The sequence below is a fragment of the Scyliorhinus canicula genome, chromosome 10, assembly GCF_902713615.1.
Source record: "Scyliorhinus canicula chromosome 10, sScyCan1.1, whole genome shotgun sequence".
Classification (NCBI taxonomy): Eukaryota; Metazoa; Chordata; class Chondrichthyes; order Carcharhiniformes; family Scyliorhinidae; genus Scyliorhinus; species Scyliorhinus canicula.
This window is the reverse complement of record NC_052155.1, coordinates 158053892-158078430: the sequence shown is the minus strand read 5'-3', so window position 1 is coordinate 158078430 and position 24539 is coordinate 158053892. Positions and strand designations below refer to the sequence as shown.

Below are 24539 nucleotides of genomic sequence, written 5' to 3'. Positions count from 1 at the left end.
CTTTGCCATGTTAATTCATGCATGGGGGAGATCTTGCCAGATTCTCTCAGAATCCTGGTACCATATTGAATGGCCTGATATCAAGGTGTGGTGGCACGCCCCTCTCCCTTCCACAATGCAAATCCTTCCCCCCCCCCTCCCTCCTGCTGACAAGTAGGGGCATCCTCCACCCCCGCCACCCCACCATGGGAATAATGAGTCAACCATCATCCCTCCCAGACCCCACAGCACGCACAATAAGTTTGCCAAACCCATTATCCCCCTCGATTCTCCAAATCTCTGCCTAATCGGGAATCCCGATCAGAAAATGCTAAATGAGAATCTGAACCTTTGGAGCAAAGTGCCTCGATACAATAGTCCTGAAATGGTTACTCATAACGATGCAAAATGTCACCTTGTGCACAACAATGAGGCAAGCCATGTAAGGTTCTCTTGCTTTATGGAATCTTTATTCCATCCATATACATGCATAGTAACAACATTGTTGAGAAATAATTTCTATCAGAAGTAGAACAATATTTGTTTTATCACCAGTTGCAGCATTGGTATTCCATTATTCAGATTTTATTGTCCCCAAAATGATTTTTGCAACAGAAAACTGCAACTACTAATTATATTTTCAATAAAATACAGCAGGAAGGTTTCAACCACTGTTCAATACTGCTTCCAGTAATGTTGTTCATATTAAATTTTGCATTTTACAGCAAATGTTTCAAAAGTGAGACAAAAGCGTCAGCAAAGGAAAGTACAGTACAGTTTACTATACAGGAAAGTTAACAACTTCAATAAAACATACATACTTCAGTTTTAAGAAAATGGAGAGGAACAAACTGCTACATATATATCATCTTATGCAAAGCCTACTAATTACTGTATATGCTGATATATAAGCTGCAATTTAGGACTGAAAATGAATTAAATATGAAATGGAATTTAAATGCCACTTTAGTTTTTAAGGCTTGTAATACCTTCTGGCGTTTGCAGTCTTAAAATGAATGCAACTTATATTCTGGCATGTACAGCAAAGTTGCAACAAATACAGGGATATTCGAATACACAAGTGCTTTACCTCACCAGTTTACCTACAAATACTGTCTCTATGTATGTGACTCGGACCTCTCTCTACAGTGCAAACCGTAATTGTTACACGAGAATAACTATACAATAACGTTAAAAACAATTTCAGTATAAACTTTTTAAAATAAAAATTGAATTTAACCACAGCTATGAATACTGCTTGGAAAATAAATTAATTCTGGTGAAAAATAGCACTGACATTTCACATTAATATCAAGACTTATGAACAGCATTATGAAATGACAGACTAGCCTCAAGCCATTGAACTACACAGCTATCCCTTGATTGTCCTGGTGTAACTGTCCTGATGTAACTCAAGCAGCAATTTTTTCTTTTTTCTTTTTTTTATATAAACTGTGCATGGCTAGCACTATACTACAGACGGATGCAGTGCATGACAGTAATTTTCATTTGACATGTTCTGCAGCATGTGATGAGCAGTAGAACTTCTTGTGGGTTATAAAGTTAGACAAGTTATTGAACTGAATGTCACAGAGGCGACAGTATTTCCCACTGTTTGTGGGCTGGGCAGAACCACCAATGTTTTTTGGTGTGTGGACTAATTGCTCTTCTAATGAAGCTTTAGCTGTGGGTGAGGCATTTTCATTTGCAGGCACAGGATTCTCAGATGCCCATGGAGGAGATTCCTGACCATCTGCTTGTTGGAAACTCTGGGATAAGCTATCTTGATGTGGGTTGCCCGGGAAAGGCCTGTCTTCCTGTTTTATTCCTCCATTGACTGCTATCATGCCCCTGCTCTTTGGTATTGATGGAACAGGTTCCTTCTTCTGTGGAGAACATCCATTAGATACAGGCTGGTCTCTAGTCGGATCAATCCTATCACGCGTGGCTTGCACCAGTTCGTCTATCTCACTGCGTATGAAAACAGCTCCCGAGATATAGTCAGTGGGCTTAATTCCATAATATGGAGATAACTGCTCATTCCCTGTCATTTTTTTTATTGCTCCAGGATAAAGGCAATTTGGATAGAGCAAATTCTTGTTCTCTTCCTTGGTAGAAATTATCTGAGCTGCCTCATTGAAAGCTTTCAGCCCGTGGAGTGCTGCTAACTGTGGGGGGAATATATTTCCATTTGGGGAGATGTGCTTTGAATTTTCGTTTTTCTCACATTCAATTATATTTCTTTCATTGCTGCCTGCAGGGCTGATTGCTTCACTTTTCACTAAAGCACCTTCTCTCTGCTGCTCTTGAAATTTTGTTTGTTCAAAATGGCCTACTTCACCACGTTGGACACACATACCTGGGCAAAAATTTTGCTTATGAGCAAGGTAACGTTCTACTTTGTTAAAGCTAATCTTGCAGACAGTACATTCATGGTAGTCCAAAAGTCTTTTAGGAGAACAGGTTGTTTTCTCAGATTGAGGTGAACATTTTTTGCTTAGATCCATAGGAAGATCCAGCTCCATATTGGCAACTACAGGTAGTGCTGTACTGCACTTGGCGGAAGTAATGTTTCTAGCGCCAGGGACCGAGGGCTCCATTTGCTTTCCAAGAAACATATCACACCTCTGGTGGGAGGTTTCACCTGGATTCTCCTGTGACTCTTGAGAAGATGTTCCAGGGCTACCCATGGCTGACATACTAAGGAAAGCTTGGTGGACTATCTGTGATCTTTGTTCCTGTTCTGGGAGTGACATCTCGTACATCTTCCGCCGCTTGCGACTGCGTATGGTTCTTTGCATTGCTGGTACTTTATTTGCTGCCATTCGTTTCATTGGTGGATCATGGCGTGACGCACAGTAGTACTGTTTGTGCACAGCAAATGTTTCATGCCTACTAAAATTAATGTTGCATGCTTCACATGTCGTTTTATTCGGATCATTAGCAATGTCCATTATGGGAGCGCTGGGGCTCTTCACATCCTTGGACTTTCCATTGAGTTGTTCATCACTGCTGCTGGTAGCTGACTCTTTCTTCAACTGCACTGAACTTTCCTTGTCTGGACTTTTTCCATTGGAGCCTGCTGCATCTGGGACTGCAGAGGAGTTGATGCTGCTTGACTGAAGAAGTGGATTTTCAGGATCAGGTAGATGACAAAGGGCACCGTGAATATTAACGGGACTGTGCCCACTGCTGGGACTTACTGTCTCTGGTAACTTTTCACTGGTGTTGGCAAAGTCTGGTGACTTAGCTACATGCTGCCATCGGGCACTGCAATAATGCTTCTTGTGAACCAAGTAGTTATCCAAATTATTGAACGTGATATTGCATTCAAAGCAAATAGCCCCTTTTGGTACTAGTGGACTGTAAATGACAGGTGGATAGTTGTTTCCACCCTGTCTTAACCTGCGATGTACCAGTTCAGACATTTTAGCTAGGATTTCAGAAGCTTGAGGAACCATGGAAATATCCTGGGAGAGGGCAAATTGTGAAAGGAAGGGACCCATTGGGACATTGGATCCTATGTTGGGTTGAATTGGAGAAGAAGCAAGCCGTGGGCTGGATGGCTCCGATTTGATTCTGGTGTATGGAAAGCTCTGCCTGTTTCCTACAGTTTGTGTTTCATTCTTCAGATTTGTTACACCCAGCTGTACATTTTTCTCCACCTTTTCATTTTCAGTGTCAGAGCACACTTCCTTATTCTGGCTGACTCCTGGGCAAGGTGGGACCTCCTGTCTGCTTGCTGTATCTGCTGCTGTTGGCTGAAAAGCATCTTCATTGTCGAGTGGCACGTGTTCGGTTTCGCTTTCCCTTCGCAGCCTCCTGCCCTGACTGTGATGGAGCTCCTGGTGTTGCAGCAGCTTCCTATGGTTCTGAAAACCAAAGTGGCAGTGACTGCATTTGAAGGCAGCTGGTGTGAGGTGAGTGAGTACATGGTGTTGGAAGCTCAGCACATTGTCTGCTATGAACTCACAGATGGTACACTTCAGGCTCGCACCAGCAGAAAGGGACTCTTCAACTTTCAAACCTGTTCAGAAAGAAAATATTTTCACTATTGTAGTTCCATTACGAACTGACAGTAGATTTTGCAATGGAAAGTTAATCAAATAATACATCCGCCATGTAGTTTTTTGCATATTGATAAACTTTGTCATTGATTTCCTTGAAATTGTCAATTTTGTTTTAATAAAATACAATATTAACAATACATGTAGTATTTAGCAAATGAAAAGCTGACTAGAATTCAGTCTTTTAATGTCCCTCTGTCTTCTACGAAACAATGAACAGGGAAGGTTTTGATAAACTTGGTATTGCTAAGATAGGAGAATGAAGATTGAAGTCAGAAATGATGATCAACAATTGTGGTGGATAAATGGTTGCCTCATTAGGATGATGTTCCTCTGTTTGCTATTATAATGTACACATGAACTCTTTTAAAACAAATGAGTTAATGCCTGCATTGAAACAGCAGACAATGCAATGTCATATAAAGTTAAGCATTTGTTAGTTAATGCTGTCAGCCATCAATTCCAGATTATTATACTCATTTAATGATATTTTAAAGTGCTTTAGCCATGTTTAATTGAAGGAAAACCACTAATAATGAAAAAGATCAGACAGCCTCTCTTTTGTGTAAAGGACATACAACAACATAGATTGTGTTTATTTATTAAATACAGGATGGACTACCCATTTTACACCCTTTGAGCACTGTGTAGGGACTTCATCACATTATTTATTTGTTTATTACAATATAAATTATTAAGAAATTATCAAAGAAATAATATTTCCTACGCTGCTTTGTGGTAAACACAAAGGTTTGGTGGATCTGTGTACTTGGGGAAAATCTTTTTGAAAGATTTACAGCACAGCAGGAGTTCATTTGGCCTATTGATGTGTGTCAAAGGGGTTATGCAGCCTAATCCCACCTTTAAGCTTTTGGCCTATAGCCTGCAGGATATAGCACCCTTTAAGTGCATATCCAACTCTTTTCAACTGCAATTAAGGTTTTGCCTCATAATCCTTTAATCTTTTATTACACTGACCAAATCAAAGTGTGCACTGATCAAATCAAGTGTTGTATTAAATAAAACAGGAGGCACGGAAACGGTTGAAAAGTTATAATGCAATTGCAGGATTCCCTTGACCATCACTTCTGTGAGTTCTAACTTTCTCAGAACCTCTGTGAAATTGCCTTGCAACTACTTCTAAATAAGGTATCATCTCCAAATAAACAATATTTGTAAATATATATTTATAAAACCAGAAGGGAGAAAACCAGCACGGGAGCTTCTAAGAGAAAGCATTTGGTGGCGATTACCTAACAGCAAATATAGTATACGTTTTTCCATCATATGGGCCTGGTAAATGGAAGGAACTCACGGACTGTGTGCGTGTACAATGTCCCAGTGTATGTATGTTGTCTACTGGGACCATCCAAATGGAAAATTTACCGTAGTTATCTACTTTAAATAATACAAAAGAGGTCCAACACTCAAAAGGGTTAAAGGCATATTAAAATGGATTCCTATTTGAATATAGACAATAAGAAGAGATGTTATCTTTGTGGTATTAATTTTTATTCAATACAAATCTTTTGCTAAACACACCATTTTTCAAATAGAAAAGTTGGCAACAAATCACATTTAAATATTTCAGTACAACATAATGAAACAAAGTACTTTCTTTCCTAATATGGAACAGAATGTCGTCTTTCCCCATTGTATTTTTTAAATTAATATACACTCGCAAAAAATATAATTTTATTTGTTTCACTTGAAGATAATATAAAGAAATTAATCAACCATGAAGCAAATCTAATGTCATTGGATCCAGAGGGAAGTGACTTTCTCTCAACCTTTCTGTCTTTGTGTATTTGGTCTCCCTGATGGTGGTTCATCTGAGGTTGAGAACACGCCATAGGTGGAACTGAAGGAATGAGCCATATTCCATCACAATATGATGCAATGTGGTTCCAATTTTATTTCCTCATACTTTTGAAACACACAATATCATTTTGTCAATGATCTGCAGTTGAGTTTATATTAATTTAAGAAAATTAATGCAATGCATGTGAAAGGACAAAGAAACAATCTGAATATAACCTCAATTTTAATTCTCCCCACCTGATTTCACGGGGTGAAAGTCGGGGCTGAGCCTGCCTCTGTTTGGCCAACTTGTCCCACAGCCATTTAAGGGCCATGGTGCGGTCAATTGGCTTGAGCTGGGCACTTGCCCTTGGAAGAGTAAGTCCTTCCTCGAGAACTGCAAGTGAATCAAATGGCTGGCATCTCTCTGGTCCCAGCAACTGCTGGGATTTGCAACTCGCCCTGAAGGAGGAGTGCTGCAATGGGTGTTAAGGTAAGTCTGGGGTCTTGTCAGGCTGGCATCCTACAGCGAATAGCGGCTGCTGGGGGCCTTATTGAACAGGGCAGGAGGAAATACCTTGGGGAGCGGGGGGCCTCTGGAGGACACAGGGAGTCCATAAAGGAGGCACCCATTTTGACCAACCACAAGTTCACCTAGTGAGACTTGCCAGGCAGGACACATAGTGCTAACCATCCCCAGCCAGTAGCAAAATCCTGTGGCTGCAGAAAGAAGCCCTTTAAGGGCCTCAACTGTTTTGGATTCCCAAAGCCACCTGTGCTGCTGGTAAAATATTGGTGGGAGTGAGTGAGTAAACATGTGCAATCTCGCCCTCCTGGCCTGGGGGTTGTAACATCCAGCCCTCAATTGCAGATGGGAAGTGTACCCACTCAAAGCTGGCAGGATTCTCTTTAAATATGCGGATCAGGCTCCGGTTACTTCATTATATTTAACCTTGCACCTGAGCATGGGAGCAATGGTGGTTCTCTTGTCAGGTAAACTGCTTGGAACAGTAGCCAATAAAAACAGCAGAGGCTGAGCGAAGTGAGTTTGATTATTTAAAGTACCTTGTGAGCTGAAGGAGCAAAAGTGAACTCCACAAGCAAATACTTGGGCCTCCTGTGCCCCAGATTTCCTCTGACCTCCCTTGACAAAGATTTCATCCTGCAACTTTCACAGAAGCCATACCCCAGACCTGGGTCTGATTTAATAGCGAGGTGGCTATTACTCCTCAACCATTTGGTTATTTTGGTTCAGAAGGCAGAAAGTGGCATGATAGTTAGGCCCAGAGGTTAAAAATCACTAAGCCTGTCAGTTGCCACTCCCAGGTGGGCACATCATCATTTCTGCATTCCTGCTCCTAAGTTAAAATCAAGCCCTATTTGTCTGTATAAACTAGAAAGGTGACTTTGGCTTACAGTAGCCCAATTATTATAGCTACATTATAACAGGGACACCTTTGTTGTTCCTTTGTTGTTCCATTTTAGGTGGGTACGAAATTATCATTACCATAGGTATGTATTTACCACATACAATAATAAAACCCAAACCAACTTCAGCAGCTGACATTTAAAATAAGTACAAATTCCAACCATCCTGAGAAAAAGATAGAAAATGTCGGAAATACACAGCTCGATTGGCATTTAACACTTGAAAAATGGGTAAACATTTCAGCTAATGAACCACATCTCTAAGGCGCCACCACAGGAGTAATACCTATTCAGTGACACCCTATCAAATGATGCAGGTAGGTTGTATAAAAATGCAATCATCTCAGTGAATTTGCATAAAAAATCATAGGAAGTATATTTGGTAAAAACATAATTTTTGTTTTTGCAGTGGTTGGGGGGGGGGAGAGAGGTGGCAGGGATGGGTAACATCCCCTCCGTTTGCTGTTTTTGCTCCCTTGTCTTTTTTTCCCTGGTCTCCAAGACAGCATCTGCAGGTGGATGCTGTTTAAAAACTAACCATTGGTTAACCAGCCAGGAACATCGTCTATTAATTTTCCTCACTCTTTGTGAATCGGCATTTGGTCTTCCCTTGTTAAATCTGCAATTCAGCATGTGGGGCAATTGCCAGTGCCATCCCACCTTGCCGTAGCATCCTATTACATATATTTATTATTATTGATAGGTTTCCAGTATTAGCATTGTACCACCTACAAAGTGCCAATTAAGAAACATTGTTGCTTTAATTTTTTTTTATACCATGAATGAACAGCTTAACTGGGCAAATAATGTTTGCTCCAGAATGTACTTTCATTGAGGTAGGTTGCTATTAATTTAAGTCAACTTATCTAACACATGCACATGTACTAATACTCTGATAAGGCTTCAATAGGGATACTGCAACTTCTACATTTAGCATAAAGCTGCATTTTTAGTTGTGTTTTGTAATGGCTGGTCTGAGATATAGTACTATTCAAATCATTTACTATCGTTGAATACTGTGAGTACAATGTAACAGGCTAGAAACATCATCCTAAGTTATTCCTTCAGTCCAGCCTATGTAACTTTCTAAGCTCCATTTTGCAGCTATCAGTGAATTGACAATGCAAAATTCAAATTACCCCATGGTGACTCTTACCACTGTGTGAATTCATGTGAATTTCAAGAGCCCTGGCATTGGGAAAGCTCTTGCTGCATTGTGGGTAAGGGCATGGTTGCTGAAGAGGACCAGCCTCTTTCTCCTCTTTTAGTGAGGATGCTTCCCTTTGTCTCCCACTGCAGTAGTACATGAGGTGAGCCTGCAGGTTGCGTTCACTGCGGTACCAAATTCCACATGACTTGCATGGAAAGATATCCTCTGCAATGAAAGAATAGATGCGTATTATAGTATGGGTGAAAGCAGGCAGTTCTAAGTCATCAAAATAATTTTGAGGCTATGTCTTTTTGTCTTCCTCAAGATTGTGAACTAATCTTCAGCAATTTACGAACTGTTTCCTATTACGTTTTTGTTAAAATTAAGCAATAATTAAAAGTCCATCATATGAAGTTTCTTGAAAGCAAAGATTAAAAAAAAAAATTTTTTTTTTTTTAAAAAGAGTACCCAATTCATTTTTCCAATTAAGGGCCAATTTAGCGTGGCCAATTCACCTACCCTGCACATCTTTTGGGTTGCGGGGGCGAAACCCATGCAAACACGGGGAGAATGTGCAAACTCCACACAGACAGTGACCCAGAGCCGGGATCGAACCTGGGACCTCGGCGCCGTGAGGCTGCAGTGCTACCACTGCGTCACCGTGCTGCCCTCTTGTAAGCAAAGATATGATGAATTTTGGTTATATTACAGTTATTTGCTGAAAAGTATAAAATAAATAAAACCTTTGTTCTGTCCTCATTCTGCCAAAGTTTTGTTAAATTGGTAACTCTCTAATCTTTGACCTTGGCAAGACAGTCTCTACCTCTGCAGTACAAAAACAGAAAATGCTGGTCAGGCAGCATCCATGGAGGAAACAGAGGAATGAATGTCACAGGAGTTTCAAGCACAGACCATTTGCTTTGACAGAGGGTTCGCACACAAAACTTTGTCCCCTTCAAAGATGCTGATTGACCTGCCGGTATTTTCTGTTCGTCTTTCAGATTTCCAGTATCTCTAGTTTTTGCTTTCCATCTATGTGAAATGGTTCAAAGAAATCCTATATTCCAAACAGATATGGTACAAAACATTTAATGTTCACAAGGGCATGGAAGGAGCAGTAGTGGATCACCAGCCTGTTATACATTGCCTGTTTCACCTTTCCATTGATTTTAAATGGAAGGAAAATCAGACAGAGTGTATAACAAGTGGCCCATTCATTATCCCCCCCCACCAATGCTGAAAGTTTAGCCCGTGGTCTCATCTATGATTGCAAGAGCACCTACTAATAGAATAATTAAATCCATGACACCAAAAGTAATGGTCAGCTCCCTTGTCTGATTCTGCCTTTTTCTTTGTCATCACAAGATTTAAGGGGGGGTACTTGCACTGTAAGTATTTTTTCAATTGTGTACAATGAGATGGTGGAAATTGCAGCAAAAAGCATCAATGAGTTTACAAGATAATGCCATGAAGAAAATAACACCCTTCTACTTTACTCTCTTCCCTCAGGTTTCCCAAGGCTTGTCAAGATGACAGTGTTCTTTTAAGAAGAACTGCACGGGTTTGGGACATCATACAAGACATAACATGTACATTTATCAAATGCAAAGTACAAAGAAACATGATTCATGAGATAAATATCACAAAATGTGCTTGTAATGGTGCAAGAGAACAGATGATATACAAGATGATATATCAGTGATTTGTATAGAGTCTGGGTCTGGGCCATTAATGTTCCTCATGTTGTTTCATTAAAGCCAACTGGGCTGAAGTTTCTCAGCTTTTCTGCCAAAAAGCAGAGTGCTATATCTTAAAGCAATAGTCACAGCACGTATTTGGCTAACTATACAGCATTCTTATTAGTTGATTTGGTGTACATAAGAATAAGTATTTTAATAAGATACAGTGGTACTGGGTGAAAATCCTCCTTTCTGTAATTTTATGTAAAAATTGGTAAGGGTGCAGGGAAATGAAATCCCATTTTATAATCACCCCAACTTTTTTCATTTCATTTTCAATATAAGGCACTTCTTGCTCTATACTAAATCTTTCAAAGGCAGATTAAAATTAATTTCCATCTTGTTACAACAAGCACAATTATCCTACTTTAAAAACAAAAGTCAGATTCACGACGAAAAGCATGAATTTTAAACTTACTATTCACAATTGCTGTAGGTAAAATCGATGCCATGGCTGCTTGTTGGGGGAGCAGCTGTATTGTGTCCAGGAGGCGTGCTGGATACATGCCCTCTGTGATGGCCATTTGGCTGACAGCTTGCAGCCTTGAGTCAAATTCCACAGCAAATGCGACCAATTCCTCACCTTCCAATAGCATTTTCGTCATTGTGCACCAAAGCTGGCCACCTAAAGAAAAATAAAAGAAAAACAGTTTTATTGTTTAATTGTAAACTAAATTTTTGAGAGGGTCCACTAGATCTGTATTTGTAAGATCCTTCAAGGTATTGATAAGATTGTTCCAATTTTACCTAATGTCATAAAGCTAAGCAAATTATTCTTTTTTAGTTCTAAGAATTGATCTAGCTATGCTCATTCCCTTTATCATTTATATTGGATCTGACTCAGATTCAGGCAGTAATGCCTAATTATCGCCATGAATAGGATTGTGTCATATGCACAAAATGGAAGTGATGCTCAATTGTGATTGTGATCCTGGCCAGAAAAAGTCTGTTCTCAACTGATGAGAGTGACCAGTACAACCAATTGGTGGCACAAGTCTTCGAGCTGTGTCAGCTTGGCTTTATGTGAACATGTTCACCTCTGAGCTAGAAGGTTGTCAGGTCAAGGTCGGCTACACACGCCAGTATGTAATCTGGGTGGCCACTTAGTGCACTACTAATGTTGAATTGTCAAAGGTGCTGATTTAGGCTGAGACATTAAAGTAAACTATCTATTTCAGTGGATGCACAAGCTTTTATGACACTCTTTCAGACAAAAACAGGAAATTTCCCCCCATGTCCTTGCCAATGTTCATCTCTCAACTAACAGTCCCAATTATCAATGGCATTGCCATTTATGGAACCTTGTGTGGCAGGTGTTGACTACTGCCTCTGCAAGCAAGACAACAGTGACCACACTTAAAATATAATTGATTGACTGTGAAGCACTATGGGATACCCCAAGGATGTGAATCACACCATATAAATGCAAGTTCTTTTTCTATTCTACCCCATTGGCAATTAATCAATTCTCCCCATCTGTGATTTTGACAGCTTCCTGGCTTTGTTCTGGTGAACATAACCCACTGATGCAGGTCAGATGAAAAGAAAAAGACAGATTGCTGCTAGGGCAATCATTTCAAAAAATACGGCAGTCTCTGGAGAAGAGGCAAGAAAACAACTGGCCTCAACTGAATTCGAAACAATTACACTGCAATCAACACGTTGGGAGAAAGGGCTATTTTTGACAGATGTAATATTCTCAGTTTATATTAAAAAGATTGACAATTCTTCACCAATAAACTGGAAATTAAACCGACTTCATGTCCTATGTGCGAACAAGTTAACTTTGGGGTAGAAAGAGCGCAACTGAAAATATGACAGGGCAGCCAGTGCTGCCTGGGATGAGGTGGCGTTAAGCTCTGGGAGGGTGATCAGGAGGACTGCCCTCCAGTGCCATAAGGTCAATGACCTACAACGACTGGGCAGGACGGGTGAATAGACACCAACGCCCCACCCCCATCCCACCCCCCCTCCCCCGAGACCTTCTGCCCCCACGCGAGCATCCCCAAGTCTCCATGCGGCCCACAACCCTCCTTTCACCCCCTTTCCCTTCAACAACCACCCCCCCAGCCCTTACCTTCACCTGCCCCCCCCCCTCCCCACCACTGTGAACCACACGTGCGGCTAATGATGCCCCCTCTGTGTCTCCGCAGGAGAGGTTTTCGCACAACTGTCAGGAGCGAGCCCAGACTGCCGGATTTAAGAATCCTCATCCCCTCCGAGGAATGAGCTCTGGAGATGACGGGGATGTGGTCACCAATGCAGAGTTTGGCTGAAGCCGCAGAGGTGAGGAACCACCAGGCTCCACACGGAGGACCTGTCAAACGTGAGTTGTTATTGCTTTACTGACTGACCCAACCCTCACTGACCACATGTTCATTCTCCCATAGTTCCTCCAGCTGATCGTGCCGGCCCATCCTGGGTGGCCCCCTCTCCAGTCTCCTCCTACTCCTCCATCCCAGGTGAATCCCAGGGCCCTATGTACATAGACCAGGAGGGAGGGGTGCTGGGTGCCAACCCAGACCCATTCCATGGATTGGCGACAAGGCCACCAGCTCCCCCAAGTTTGACCCATCTGATGAGGACACGTCTCGAGGTCAGCATACGAGATAGGGCGGTACAGCTGTGCATGTGCCATTATCTAGTATGCCGGGAGCCCCCAGAGGCTGCCTGCCAGGGGTATCGAAGGCCATGGGGCGGAATAAGCATTTGTCTGCCTCCACCCCAGATGTACATCCTGGGGAGACTTTGAGACATAGCAGTAGAGCTAGGAAGGCCAAGCACATCAAGGATCACTGAGTGCACCAGGGAGGGGGTAGGTAACGGTGAGGGGGGGGGGGGGGGGGGGGGGAGACAGTGGTGAGGAGAGTGCACGGCACCATTGGGAGAGTGGGAAATTGTATTACACATTAAAAACCCTTGAGTACAACGTGAAAGACATCTCCGTCACTTTCTTCCGCAATGTGGGACAACCTCCAAACCCTTGCCCATCTGTGGGTGATGGGTATGAGTGAGCACTCAGCAGACAGGCAGGGGTCAGACAATGGCATAGATTGAGGAACATCAATGCCCAGCTCTCTGTGGGTTATCATCAGACCACCCTGCCCTTGACAGTGACCCACTGATGGTGTCGACACAGTCCCTGCACCCCGGGGTGATTGAACACATACCCTGGAAGAGTGGGAGTTGGGGTGGGGGAGGGGGTAGGTAAAGTATCTACAATGGACCAGGCCAGTCCTTTGTGAATCGGATGAGTATGAGGGTCTCCCTGGCTCTCCGGGCTTTCCGGACCCTTGCCGCTGCTGTCTGTCCTGCCGTCTCCGGCTGGTCCTCTGGTTCCTCCTTGGGATCCTCCTCCAGCCCCTGCTAGTCCAGCGCTGCCTCATCATCCTCGTCCACTTCCTCATCCTCAGTGGTAGTCACATGTTCCTCATCACCAAATTCCAGCTCATCGCCCCACTGCTGCGCGAGGTTGTGGAGGACACAGTAGACCACCACAAAGCGAGCGACCCTCCAGGGGTGTACTGCAGTGCACCACTGGAGCGGTCGAGGCACCAGAACCGCATCTTGAGGAGTCCGATGCACTGCTCAATGACAACCCCGGTGGCCTCATGGGCCTCGTTGTAGCGGGTCTCCGCTTCGGTCTCTGACCTCCATATTGGATCATTAGCCATGTCCTCAACGGGTACCCCTTATCTCCCAAGAGCCAGCCACCCATCCTGGGGTGGTCCTCGAAGAGGCCGGGAATGACCAACTGCCCCTGGCTGTAGCTGCCATTCACACTCCCTGGGAAGTGTGCACACACGGGCATGATCTTCACGTTGTGGTTGCACACGAGCTGTATGTTCAGGGAGCAGAACCCCTTTCTTTTAATGTAGGGCACTCCCAGATGGCCCGGTGAGCGCAGGGCAATATGTCTGCCATCCACTACCCCCGGACCTGTGGCATCCCGGCAATGGCGGATAATCCTGCTGCCTGGGCATCCTGTTGGGCTTGGAGGGAATTCCATCTGCCTCCCTGCCCAGTCCTCTAATCCCCAGCAACAGAAACTGCATATCAGTGGGAAAGCACACTAAGGTCTGAGGATGTTCAAGAGGAGAATGAGGGTTCCATGCAGCTTGCAGGAATTTCACTATCCTCAGCTCTCTCGTTTGACAGAGCTTGCATCGTCCAGCTCCCAGTGATGACGGCTGCCACTGCATTTCTGCAGGCACTGCGGTCGGAGGAAGGGACCCAATTGGTCCCCAAAATGGGGAGACTGACCACAACTGTTCTCACAGCCACATTGCCAAAGACATAGCCAAAGACAGAAGCACCTAGAGGAGAGTGCAAGGGGAGGACACCGGGACAGACAGTCAGCAGCGCCTAAAGGATAGTGCGAGAGGAGGTCAAGGGACAGGCAGTCAGCTGCACCTAGATGAGAGTGTGAGAGGAGGACATGGGACAGGCAGTCAGCAGCACATGGAGGAGAGTGCAAGAGAGGTACAAGGGACAGGCATTTATCTGCACCTTGATTTGAGTGTGAGTGGAGGACAAGGGATAGGCAGTTAGCTGCACCTTGATGAGAGTGTGAGGAGGACACTGGGACAGACAGTTAGCTGCACCTTGAGCTGGAGTAGAGACTACAAGGGTTGATTGCTGATTGTTGAGAGCTGATTGTCAGGGGGTTGAAAACAGTGCAAGAGTACAGTGAGAAATCTGAGGGTTAGCTTGGAGTTTGCAGCTCCTGAGTTGACATCAGGATTCAAAAGTGATGCTGGGCAAGTGGAAGCAGCTGATTGAGAGAGTAAGTCCAGGTCTAAGGCTTCAGGACGGGTAATCCTGACCTGTACAAGAAATTTGGGTACGACCTCAGCAAAGCCATCAGGGATGCCAAGCGACAATACCAGACTAAGCTAGAGTCCCAGACTAACAACACAAACTCTCGTCGATTGTGGCAATGCTTAAACAATATAACGGGCTACAAAGCAAAGCCGAGTAGAATCTCTGGCAGCAGAGCACCGCTCCCTGATAAACTCAGTGGAGTCTATGCTCGTTTCGAGCAGGAAGCCAAAGATCCGTTGTCAACTGCCCCAACAGCTTCGGATACACCCATAGGTACAGTCACAGTCTCAGAAGATAGATGGACCTTCTTGAAAGTGAACACACGGAAAGCAATGGGTGCTGATGGACTCCCCGGTCATACAGTCAGATCCTACGTGGACCAACTGGCGGGTGTGTTCGCAGATATCTTCAACCTCTCCCTACTCTGTTCCAAAGTTCCCACCTGTATCAAGATGACCACTGTCATACCTGTGCCAAAGACGAACCAGGCAACATGTCTCAACGACAACTGACATCTACTATTATGAAGTGCTTCAAGAGGTTAGTCATGAGACATACCAACTCCATATTCCCAGAATGCCTTGATCTACTGCAATTCGCATACTTCCACAACCGCTCCACAGCAGATGCTATCTCCCTGGCCCTACCCTCAGACGTCAGACTCTTGTTCATTTATTACAGCTCTGCCTTCAACAGCATAATCCCAGCTGAACTCATATTCAAACTCCAAAACCTAACACTCGGCTCTTCCCTCTGCAACTGGATCCTCGACTTCCTGACCCAGAGACCACAATCAGTAAGGATAAACAGCAACAAGTCCTCCACAATAGTCCTCAATACCGGGCCTTGCAAGGCTGCGTATGTAGCCCCCTACTATACTCCCTATACCCACACGATTGTGTGGTAAAATTTGGATCCAACTCCACCTAGAAGTTTGCTGATGACACGACCGTAGCGGGGTCGGATCTCAAACAATGATGAGTTAGAGTACAGGAGGGAGAAAGAGAACTTAGTGGCATGGTGCAATGTCAACAATCTCTCTCTCAATGTAAGCAAAACTAAGGAGCTGGTCATCGACAATATGTTGAGGAAACAAAGTGTCGTACACACCCCTGTCTGCATCAATGATGCCGTGGTTGAGATGGTTGACAGCTTCAAATTACTAGGTGATTACAAACCATCAACAATCGGTCCACCCACGTTGACGCTATGACCAAGAAAGGACATCAGAACCTATACTTCCTCAGGAAACTAAGGAAATTCAGCAGGTTCGCAATGACTCTTACCAATTTTATAGATGCAGCATAGAAAACATTCTATCTGGCTGTATCACAGCTTGGTATGGCAATTGCTCAGCCCAAGACTGTAAGAAACTACAGAGAGTTGATGAATTAATTGCACAGGTATATGTAAACGCGTATGATATAAACAGGGTTATGGAGACATGGCTGCAGGGTGACCAGGGATGGGAACTGAACATCCAGGGTATTCAGTATTTGGGAAGGACAGACAAAGTGGAAAGTACCGTGGGCTTGCATTACTGGTTAACAATAAAATTAACACAATAGTGAGGAAGGATATGAGCTCTGATAATGTGGAATCTGTTTGGGTAGAGCTGAGAAACACCAAGGGGCAAAAAATCTCAGTGGGGAACGTAAATCTTCAAACTATAGTGGTGATTTTAGGGATGGCATTAAACTGGAAATTAGACACACATGTTTAATTAGAACAGTACAGCACGGAACAGGCCCTTCGGCCCTCGATGTTGTGCCGAGCAATGATCACCCTACTCAAACCCACGTATCCACCCGTAACCCAACAACCCCCCCCCCCCTTAACCTTACTTTTTAAGGACACTACGGGCAATTTAGCATGGCCAATCCACCTAACCCGCACATCTTTGGACTGTGGGAGGAAACCGGAGCACCCGGAGGAAACCCACGCACACACAGGGAGGACGTGCAGATTCCGCACAGACAGTGACCCAGCCGGGAATCGAACCTGGGACCCTGGAGCTGTGAAGCATTTATGCTAACCACCATGCTACCGTGCTGCCCTAAATGTGATACAGGAACATCTGTAATTATTGATGACTTTAATCTGCATACAGATTGGGCACCAATACCGTACAAGAGGAATTCCTGGAATATGTACTGGATGGCTTTCTGGACCAATATGTTGAGGAACCAAAGAGAAAGCAGGCCATGCGAGACTGGGTATTGTATCAAGGGAAGGGATGTCTCACACAGAAAGATGGAGGAGGTTCATAGAATTTACAGTGCAGAAGGAGGCCATTCAGCCCATCGGGTCTGCACAGGTTCTTGGAAAGGGCACACTCCTTAAGCCCACACCTCCACCCTATCCCCATAACCCAGTAACCCCACCTAACCTTTTGGGACACTAAGGGCAATTTAGCATGGCCAACCCACCTAACCTGCACATCTTTGGACTGTGGTAGGAAACTAGAGCACCCGGGGAGAACGTGCAGACTCCGCTCAGACAGTGACCCAAGCCATGAATCGAGCCCCAAGTCCCAGGTGCTGTGAAGCAATAGTGCTAACCACTGTGTTACCATGCCGCCCTGGTATAGGTTGAGCCTATACTCACTGCAGCTTAAAATAATGAGAAGTTGACCTTATTGAAACAGGTAAGATTCTGAGGATGCTCGACAAGATAGATGCTGAAAATATGTTTCCTCTCATGGGGGAATCTAGAACAATGGGCACAGTTTTAAAATAAGGGTTCTCACATTTAAGATGGAGATGAGGACAAATTTCTCAGAGGCTAATTCTCTTCTGCAGAGAGCAGCGGAGGCTTAGTCATTGAATCTATTCAAGGCTGAGTGAAACAGATGTTCGATCAACAAGTGAATTAAGGCTTATTGGGGACAGCTAGGAAAATGGAATGAAGGTACAATCAGATTAGCCGCCAGATGATTGAATGGTGTAGCAGGTCTGATGGGCCGAATGGCCTTCTCCTACTCCAATTTTTCTGATCTTATGCTAGTTATAGTTCTACATCTCACAATAATCCTAATTAAAGGCCACATAAGGGCCTCATGCCACCCTTGCCATTATTCTACTTGTGGCAGCTGGAGGCCCACGCCAAGCGGCTAGCCCGGCAGCTCAATCGGCCCATGGGTGTGCGGCCACCCAATGCCTCCGCTGTTCCTTGTAAAATGATAGTCACGTTGGGGGCGGGATGAAAGGGGATGGGAAGACCACATGCTGACCACAAGCCTCCACACCTCAGATGTGACAGCAGGCGAAGGCTGAGTTGATGTTGCCCATTATTTATGTTCGATCCTGGACAGTGATTGTCAGCCGGCTATATAACATGAAAACGGAGCTCGGTGCTGAGCTAAAGCTCAAGCTAAAATTCATTTTTCAGCACCAATCGTTAGAGAGCAGATCAGGAGATGGAACTCTGGGTGATTTTTCAATTTTCTAGCTCAGGGGGCCCTAAGGCCAATATCTTGTTCTTCCCATGGGTCTGACTGAGGTCAGTCGCTCAGTACAGATCAAATGCAGTCGCTTCCGTCTCTATTTCACAAAATGCGGTGTGCACTTACCAACTGTGTGTGTGTGGGACTAGATGTTTCTGCCAACTCTGACATAGATCTTGCAGATTTAAAATACTTTTTTCTAACAAAACAGTGAATTCAATATAAACTATGCTGTTCATTAGTGAAGCAAATACTGTAGTCTTTGATAAGTAACTACAGTGTTTATCTTCTAATATGATAGCGCTTTTACCGACACTTCATTTTTTTTCCTCCTGAAGATTAAAGTTTCGAAATGACTATTTGCAAGAATCTGGTAGAGGAGATAAGAACAAGTACGATATGTTAACGCTCTGACAGAATTAGGACATTGTTGTACAGAAACCCAGGCCAATTAATTAAACCAGTCTGTTAGTTTTCAACAATGTGCAAACAAACCTATGTAAAACCCTTTATCATTTTCAACATTTTTTTTCAAATGCAAAGTGATTGTGACAATCAACTCCTACATCCTGGTTGCATTTGCAGATTGATGATATAATTATTGTGTACAAACCTCTTCTGAGGAAAATAATATGCAACAGTGAGATTTTAAATAATATGGCCTATGCATTGTGGTTTGGAAAATGAGATCAGGTTAAAAATGTGATGTGAATGGAATCAGGAGACAAACAGTTCTTAAAACCTTACTAAATGTGTTCTGTTTACAGGCTAAAGATATGTAAATATGTGTTTCACATGAGTTTCATGTTATCACCTTTCCCCGTAAATAACTTGCTGAAATTCATCTTGCTAAAATTCAGTGCCTTGCACCTGGCATTCGATGTCAGGTGGCTTATTTTCTAAACCTATATCAGTGGGACCTTGAATCGAGGCTATGAAGTTTAAATCTTGTTTCCATTAATGTGCCTGTATCTCAAGTTGTGCGTATTAACAGATATTATGCTGTCACTTTGGATTTATCTACCAATGAGGCAATAGTGCTAAGAGTTACCCTTTTCAAACCCTTGGCTCAGGAAATCTAATCAAGATAAAAGAGAGTTTTGGACTTCCGGTGGTGGCCATGGAGTAAGCGTTGGCACATTCAGTGGCTCCTGACAGAGGTGGAATTGTTTTGGTCCTTTTAACCTTTTTGTGGGGGGGGTTACTTGGGTAGAAAGTGTAAAAGTACAGAGAACTAAGAAGTCTCTTTCGGTAGGGAATGCACAGGACCTAAGGGTGCAACAAATAAGGGACAACAGTCAGACTAGGAGGACTCTCAAAGTGCAACAGAGGGAAAGGTAGTGAAGAGCTCTGTGGCGTCGTTGGCTACACAATGGTCAATGGAACAATTGGTGAAGTTTCTGACAGCTAAGTTTCAGCAGCAGAGGAGAGAGGCCTCAGTAGGACCTGGTCAGGGTGGCCGAGCCGATTTGGGTAGTCATAGAGAGAGTGGAGCAAAGGTTGGATGCACAGAATGCGTCACTCCAGAAGGTGGAGGAGTCAATGGTTAACCATGAAGGTTAGCCTCGTTGAAGGCAGAAATGCTGCTTATGGTGGAAGCCAGAAGAAGTTGGGCAGCACGGTAGCATGGTGGTTAGCATAAATGCTTCACAGCTCCAGGGTCCCAGGTTCGATTCCCGGCTGGGTCACTGTCTGTGTGGAGTCTGCACGTCCTCCCCGTGTGTGCGTGGGTTTCCTCCGGGTGCTTCGGTTTCCTCCCACAGTCCAAAGATGTGCGGGTTAGGTGGATTGGCCATGCTAAATTGCCCGTAGTGTCCTAAAAAGTAAGGTTGGGGGGGGGGGGGTTGTTGGGTTACGGGTATAGGGTGGATACGTGGGTTTGAGTAGGGTGATCATTGCTCGGCACAACATCGAGGGCCGAAGGGCCTGTTCTGTGCTGTACTGTTCTATGTCTATGTCTAAGTTAAGAGAGAAGGTGCATGATCTGGAGGATCGGTGAAGGAGGCAGAATCACAGGATCATGGGGGTGCCTGTAAGGATCGAGGGAACGTAGGCCACAAAGCACATGGCGAGGATGTTCAAGACGTTAATGGGGAAGGGGGTCTTCGACCAACCTCCTGAAGTGAATCGGGCACACAGGTCGCTGAGGAGGAAGCCGAAAGCGGGAGAGTTGCCAAGGGCGATCATTGTGCTGCTGCACCAATACTGGATAAGGAGAAGATTTTGCGGTGGCCAAAGGAGATGAGACAGTGAACCTGTGAATGCATGCGGTTCGCATTCACCAGGACCTGGGAGCAGAGTTGTCCAAATGATGGGTTCAATAGGGTGAAAGCGGCCCTATTCAGGAACAAAGTGTGATTCGAGGTGTTGTACCGGCTGGTTTGTGGGTCACGTGTGAAGGCCAAGAGAACTATTTGATACACCGGAGGAAGCAAGGACGTTTTTGAAGGACTGGGGAACTTGTGAGAACATTTAGATGGATTCACCTGTGAAATGGATGGACTGGAGGTGCTGGGCTTAGGGAGGGAACTGTTTTTATTTTTGCCGGGTTGCAATGTTTGATGTTGTTCCACCTACTGTGTTTAATCAGGTGATAGGTGAAGATCAGATGGGGTTAGTGAGAGGGAGGCAGCTCTTTTCAAACATTAGAAGGGTATTGAATGTGGTTACAGCACCGGCGGAGGGGAAGGAAACAGAGGTGGTTGTGGCATTGGATGCCGAGAAGGCGTTTGACTGGGTAGAATGGGGGTACTTGATGGCAGTTCTGGAGCGGTTTGGGATTGGACCAAGATTTGTGGACTGGGTAAAGCTACTATATAAGGAGCCAAGGACGAGTGCCCACACAAACAACATCAGCTCGAGATACTTTCCTCTTCACCGTGGGACTAGGCAGGGATGTCCTATGCGCCCCTGCTGTTTGCAGTCTCGATTGAGTTGTTGGCCATCGCATTAAGAAATTTGGGGTATGGAAGGGGACAGTGTGGGGGGATAGAGCCTAGGGTGTCCTTATATGGCGATGACTTGTTATATGTGTCGGAACCGAATGTGTCAATAGGGGGAATACTGGAGCTGCTTCGGGTGTTTGGGTCTTTCTCAGGGTACAAATTAAATCGAGACAAGAGTGAATATTTTGTGGTGTCTCAGCCGGGGGTGGGGGCAGGGGTGTGGGGGCTGCCATTCTGTAGAGCAGGGACTCACTTTAGATACCTAGGGGTGCAGATTTCCCGGGAGTGGGGGGGGGGGGGGGGGGGGGGGGGGGGGGGGGGGTAGGTACGACATTTCTTGTTCGGTGGGGAGAGTGAAAGCTGATCTGGCAAGGTGGGATGGTCTCCCTCTGTCACTGGTGGGTTGGGTACAGGTGGTGAAAATGGACGTGTTGCCGCCATTTCTGTTTATTTTCAAATGCATGCCGATTTTCCTGCCAAACGCATTTTTCAGAGAGATTGAAAGAATGATTATCTCATTCATATGGGGAGGGAAGGTGGACAGAGTTAGCAAAGTGCTGCTTTAGAGGGAAAGGCAGTCAGGGGTTTGAGTCTTCCGAACCTGATGTATTATTTCTGGGCGGCGAATGTGGAGAAGGTGCGGAGCTGGGACAGAAGGGTTGATTCCCAATGGGTCAGAATGGAGGAGGGTTTGGGTAGGGGGTCGGGATTGAAGGCGCTAGTGACAGCACCACTCTCAACGGCACTGGGGAGATACTCGGGGAGTCCGGTAATAATACCTTCATTGAGAATTTGGAGGCAGTTTCGCCAACACTTTGGTTTGGGGTCGGGGTCAAGGAAATGTCAATTCAGGGATCAGGGGTCAATTCAGATTTGAGCCAGCGAAGTGGGATAGAAATTTTCGGAAATGGGAGGAGAAGGGATTAAGACACTAAAATATTTGTTTCTTTAGGGTCGGTTTGCAGGATTGAAGGAGCTGGAAGCGAAGTATGGACTGGAGCAGGGGGGAATGTTTAGGTACATGCAGGTTCGAGATTTTGCCAGAAAGGAGATACAAAGGTTCCCGGTGGAGCCGGCCTCCACATTGTTGGAGGAGGTGCTGACGACAGGGGGACTGGAGAAGGGGGCAGTGCCGGTGGTTTACGGGGCTATTTTGGAAGAGGAGAAGGCACCACTGGAAGAGATCAAAGTAAAGTGGGAGGTAGAGTTGGGAGTATGGAGGAGGGGTTCTGGTGTGAGGTGCTCCGTAGAGTGAATGCCTCCACCTTGTGCGCGAGGTTGGGGCTGATACAGCTGAGGTGGTATCTCACAAGGGCGAGGATAAGTCGGCTCTTTGAAGGGGTAGAAGATGTGTGAACCGTTGCGGGGGGGTTGCGAAAATCACGTTCATATGTTTTGGTCCTGTCCAAAGCTGGAGGATTACTGGAAGGAGGTTTTTAAGATAATCTCTAAAGTGGCGCACGTGAAACTGGACCCGGACCCTCTGAAGGCCATATTTGGGGTGTCCGACCAGCCGAGGTTGGAAACGGGTGGGGTGGCAGATGTTGTAGACTTCGCCTCGTTGATTTCCCGAAGGCGGATCCGGATGGGATGGAGAGCAACCTCTCCACCCTGTGCCCTGGCGTGGCGGGGGGATCTGTTGGAATTCTTGACTCTGGAGATGGTCAAATTGAAACTGAGGGGAAGGATGGAGGGGTTCTGCAATTCATGGGCGTTATGCACTTTCAAGAACTGGATAACATCGAACATTAGTTGGGGGGGGGGGGGCTAGGAGGATTGGGGGAGGGGGGCTGCATGTTTTAATCCTGATTCCTTTTTGTTTATGTTAACATGCGGGCTAATGTTTGGGGGTTTGGTGGGAGGATGGGATCGTTGTTATTGTTATGGGGATTGGCATTGCATTTGATACTGATTATTGTTTATTGTTGGTGGGTGAAAATTTGGGAGAAAATGTGAAAAAGGAGAATAAAAATATTTGTAAAAAGAAAATAGAAAATTTTGTATCTCTTTTTACCCTCCCAGAGGTGGGAGTTGTATTAGACATGTATTCAAATGTGGGATGTGGGGCGTTCGGTGGAAATGTGGGAGGTGGGGAGGAGAGTGAGGTGGAGATGGAGGAACGGGAGGGCACAAAGGTTGAGTTGGGCAAAAAGGGGCGCTTTGAGATGGAGCAAGCGGATGCCTCAGGTGGGGGTCATGCTGTTAGCAAGAAGGCTAGTTAATGGAAGCAAAGTGGGGGGTAGAGTTGTAGAGGGAGAAGGGGAGGTGGGATTGGGTCAGGTTTGTTCTCTTTTATTGCGGCTGAGGGGTAGGGGGCGTTTTGGAGGGCAGGTTATTTGGTGCCTGGTTTGGCGGAGGAGTAGGTGGAGAGATGGCTGCTGACGTGGATAGAGTTGGTGTGGTGCAGTTGGTTATATGGGGGGGTGATGACGGACCTCTTGGGGAGCCCTGGTGCTGAGCGAGGCGTGGGTCTGGAGGAGCCCATTAAAGAGGGGGTATGGCTAATCGGAGAGGTGGGAGGGGGTGGTCCTGGAGCCTCCCGCCTGATCACTTGGAACATTAGGGGGGGGGGGGGGGGGGGTTAAATGTGCCGTTTAAAAGGTTGCACGTCTTTATTCATTTGAAGAGTTTGAGAGCAGATGGAGTGTTCTTTCAAGAGACCCATTTGAAGATGGTAGATCAGGCGAGGTTGAGGAAAGATTGGGTGGGGCAGGTATTCCAATACTGGGCATGAAGGCGAGGGGGGTATCGGTGCCAGCTAATAAGAGGGTGACATTTGTGGCAGCGAGTATAGTGATGGACCCTGGGCGCAGGTTTTTGAGGGTAAGTGGGAGACTGAAGTGCTGGTGAATAGCTACACCTCAAATTGGGACGATGTGGAATTTATGAAGAGGGCACTGGAAAAACAGACTTGGACACACACTGGCCGATTAAGGGGGGAATTAATACTGCGTTGGGCCCTGGGTTGGATTGGTTGTGTCCGAAGTCCCTGAAGGTGTCGCGGATGGCGAAAGAGCTATTGGGGATTATGGAGCAGATGAGAGGGGTAGACTCATGGTGGTTTGGAAGCCGAGAGCAAAAGAATTCTTGTTTTATTCGCATGTCCACCGGGTGTATTCCCAGATTGACTTCTTCGTCCTGGACAAAATGTTGTTGGCGCAG

At 45.2% G+C, this 24539-nt stretch overlaps 1 protein-coding gene across 4 annotated transcripts in view; it reads right to left on the bottom strand.

Moving 5' to 3' along the window:
- Positions 1–427: 427 nt before the first annotated feature.
- zfpm2a (zinc finger protein, FOG family member 2a) overlaps positions 428–24539 on the bottom strand; it is an 892520-nt gene continuing 868408 nt past the window's right edge. For 3 of the 4 annotated variants that reach the window (XM_038809982.1, XM_038809983.1, XM_038809985.1), the window contains 3 exons: positions 10582–10788; positions 8431–8649; positions 428–4006 (listed from right to left, as the gene is read on the bottom strand). In XM_038809982.1, the coding sequence (XP_038665910.1) occupies positions 1485–4006; positions 8431–8649; positions 10582–10788 (2948 nt within the window). In that variant the 3' untranslated portion in view covers positions 428–1484. The remainder of the gene's footprint in view (positions 4007–8430; positions 8650–10581; positions 10789–24539) is intronic. The other variant, XM_038809984.1, reaches the window with a different exon arrangement.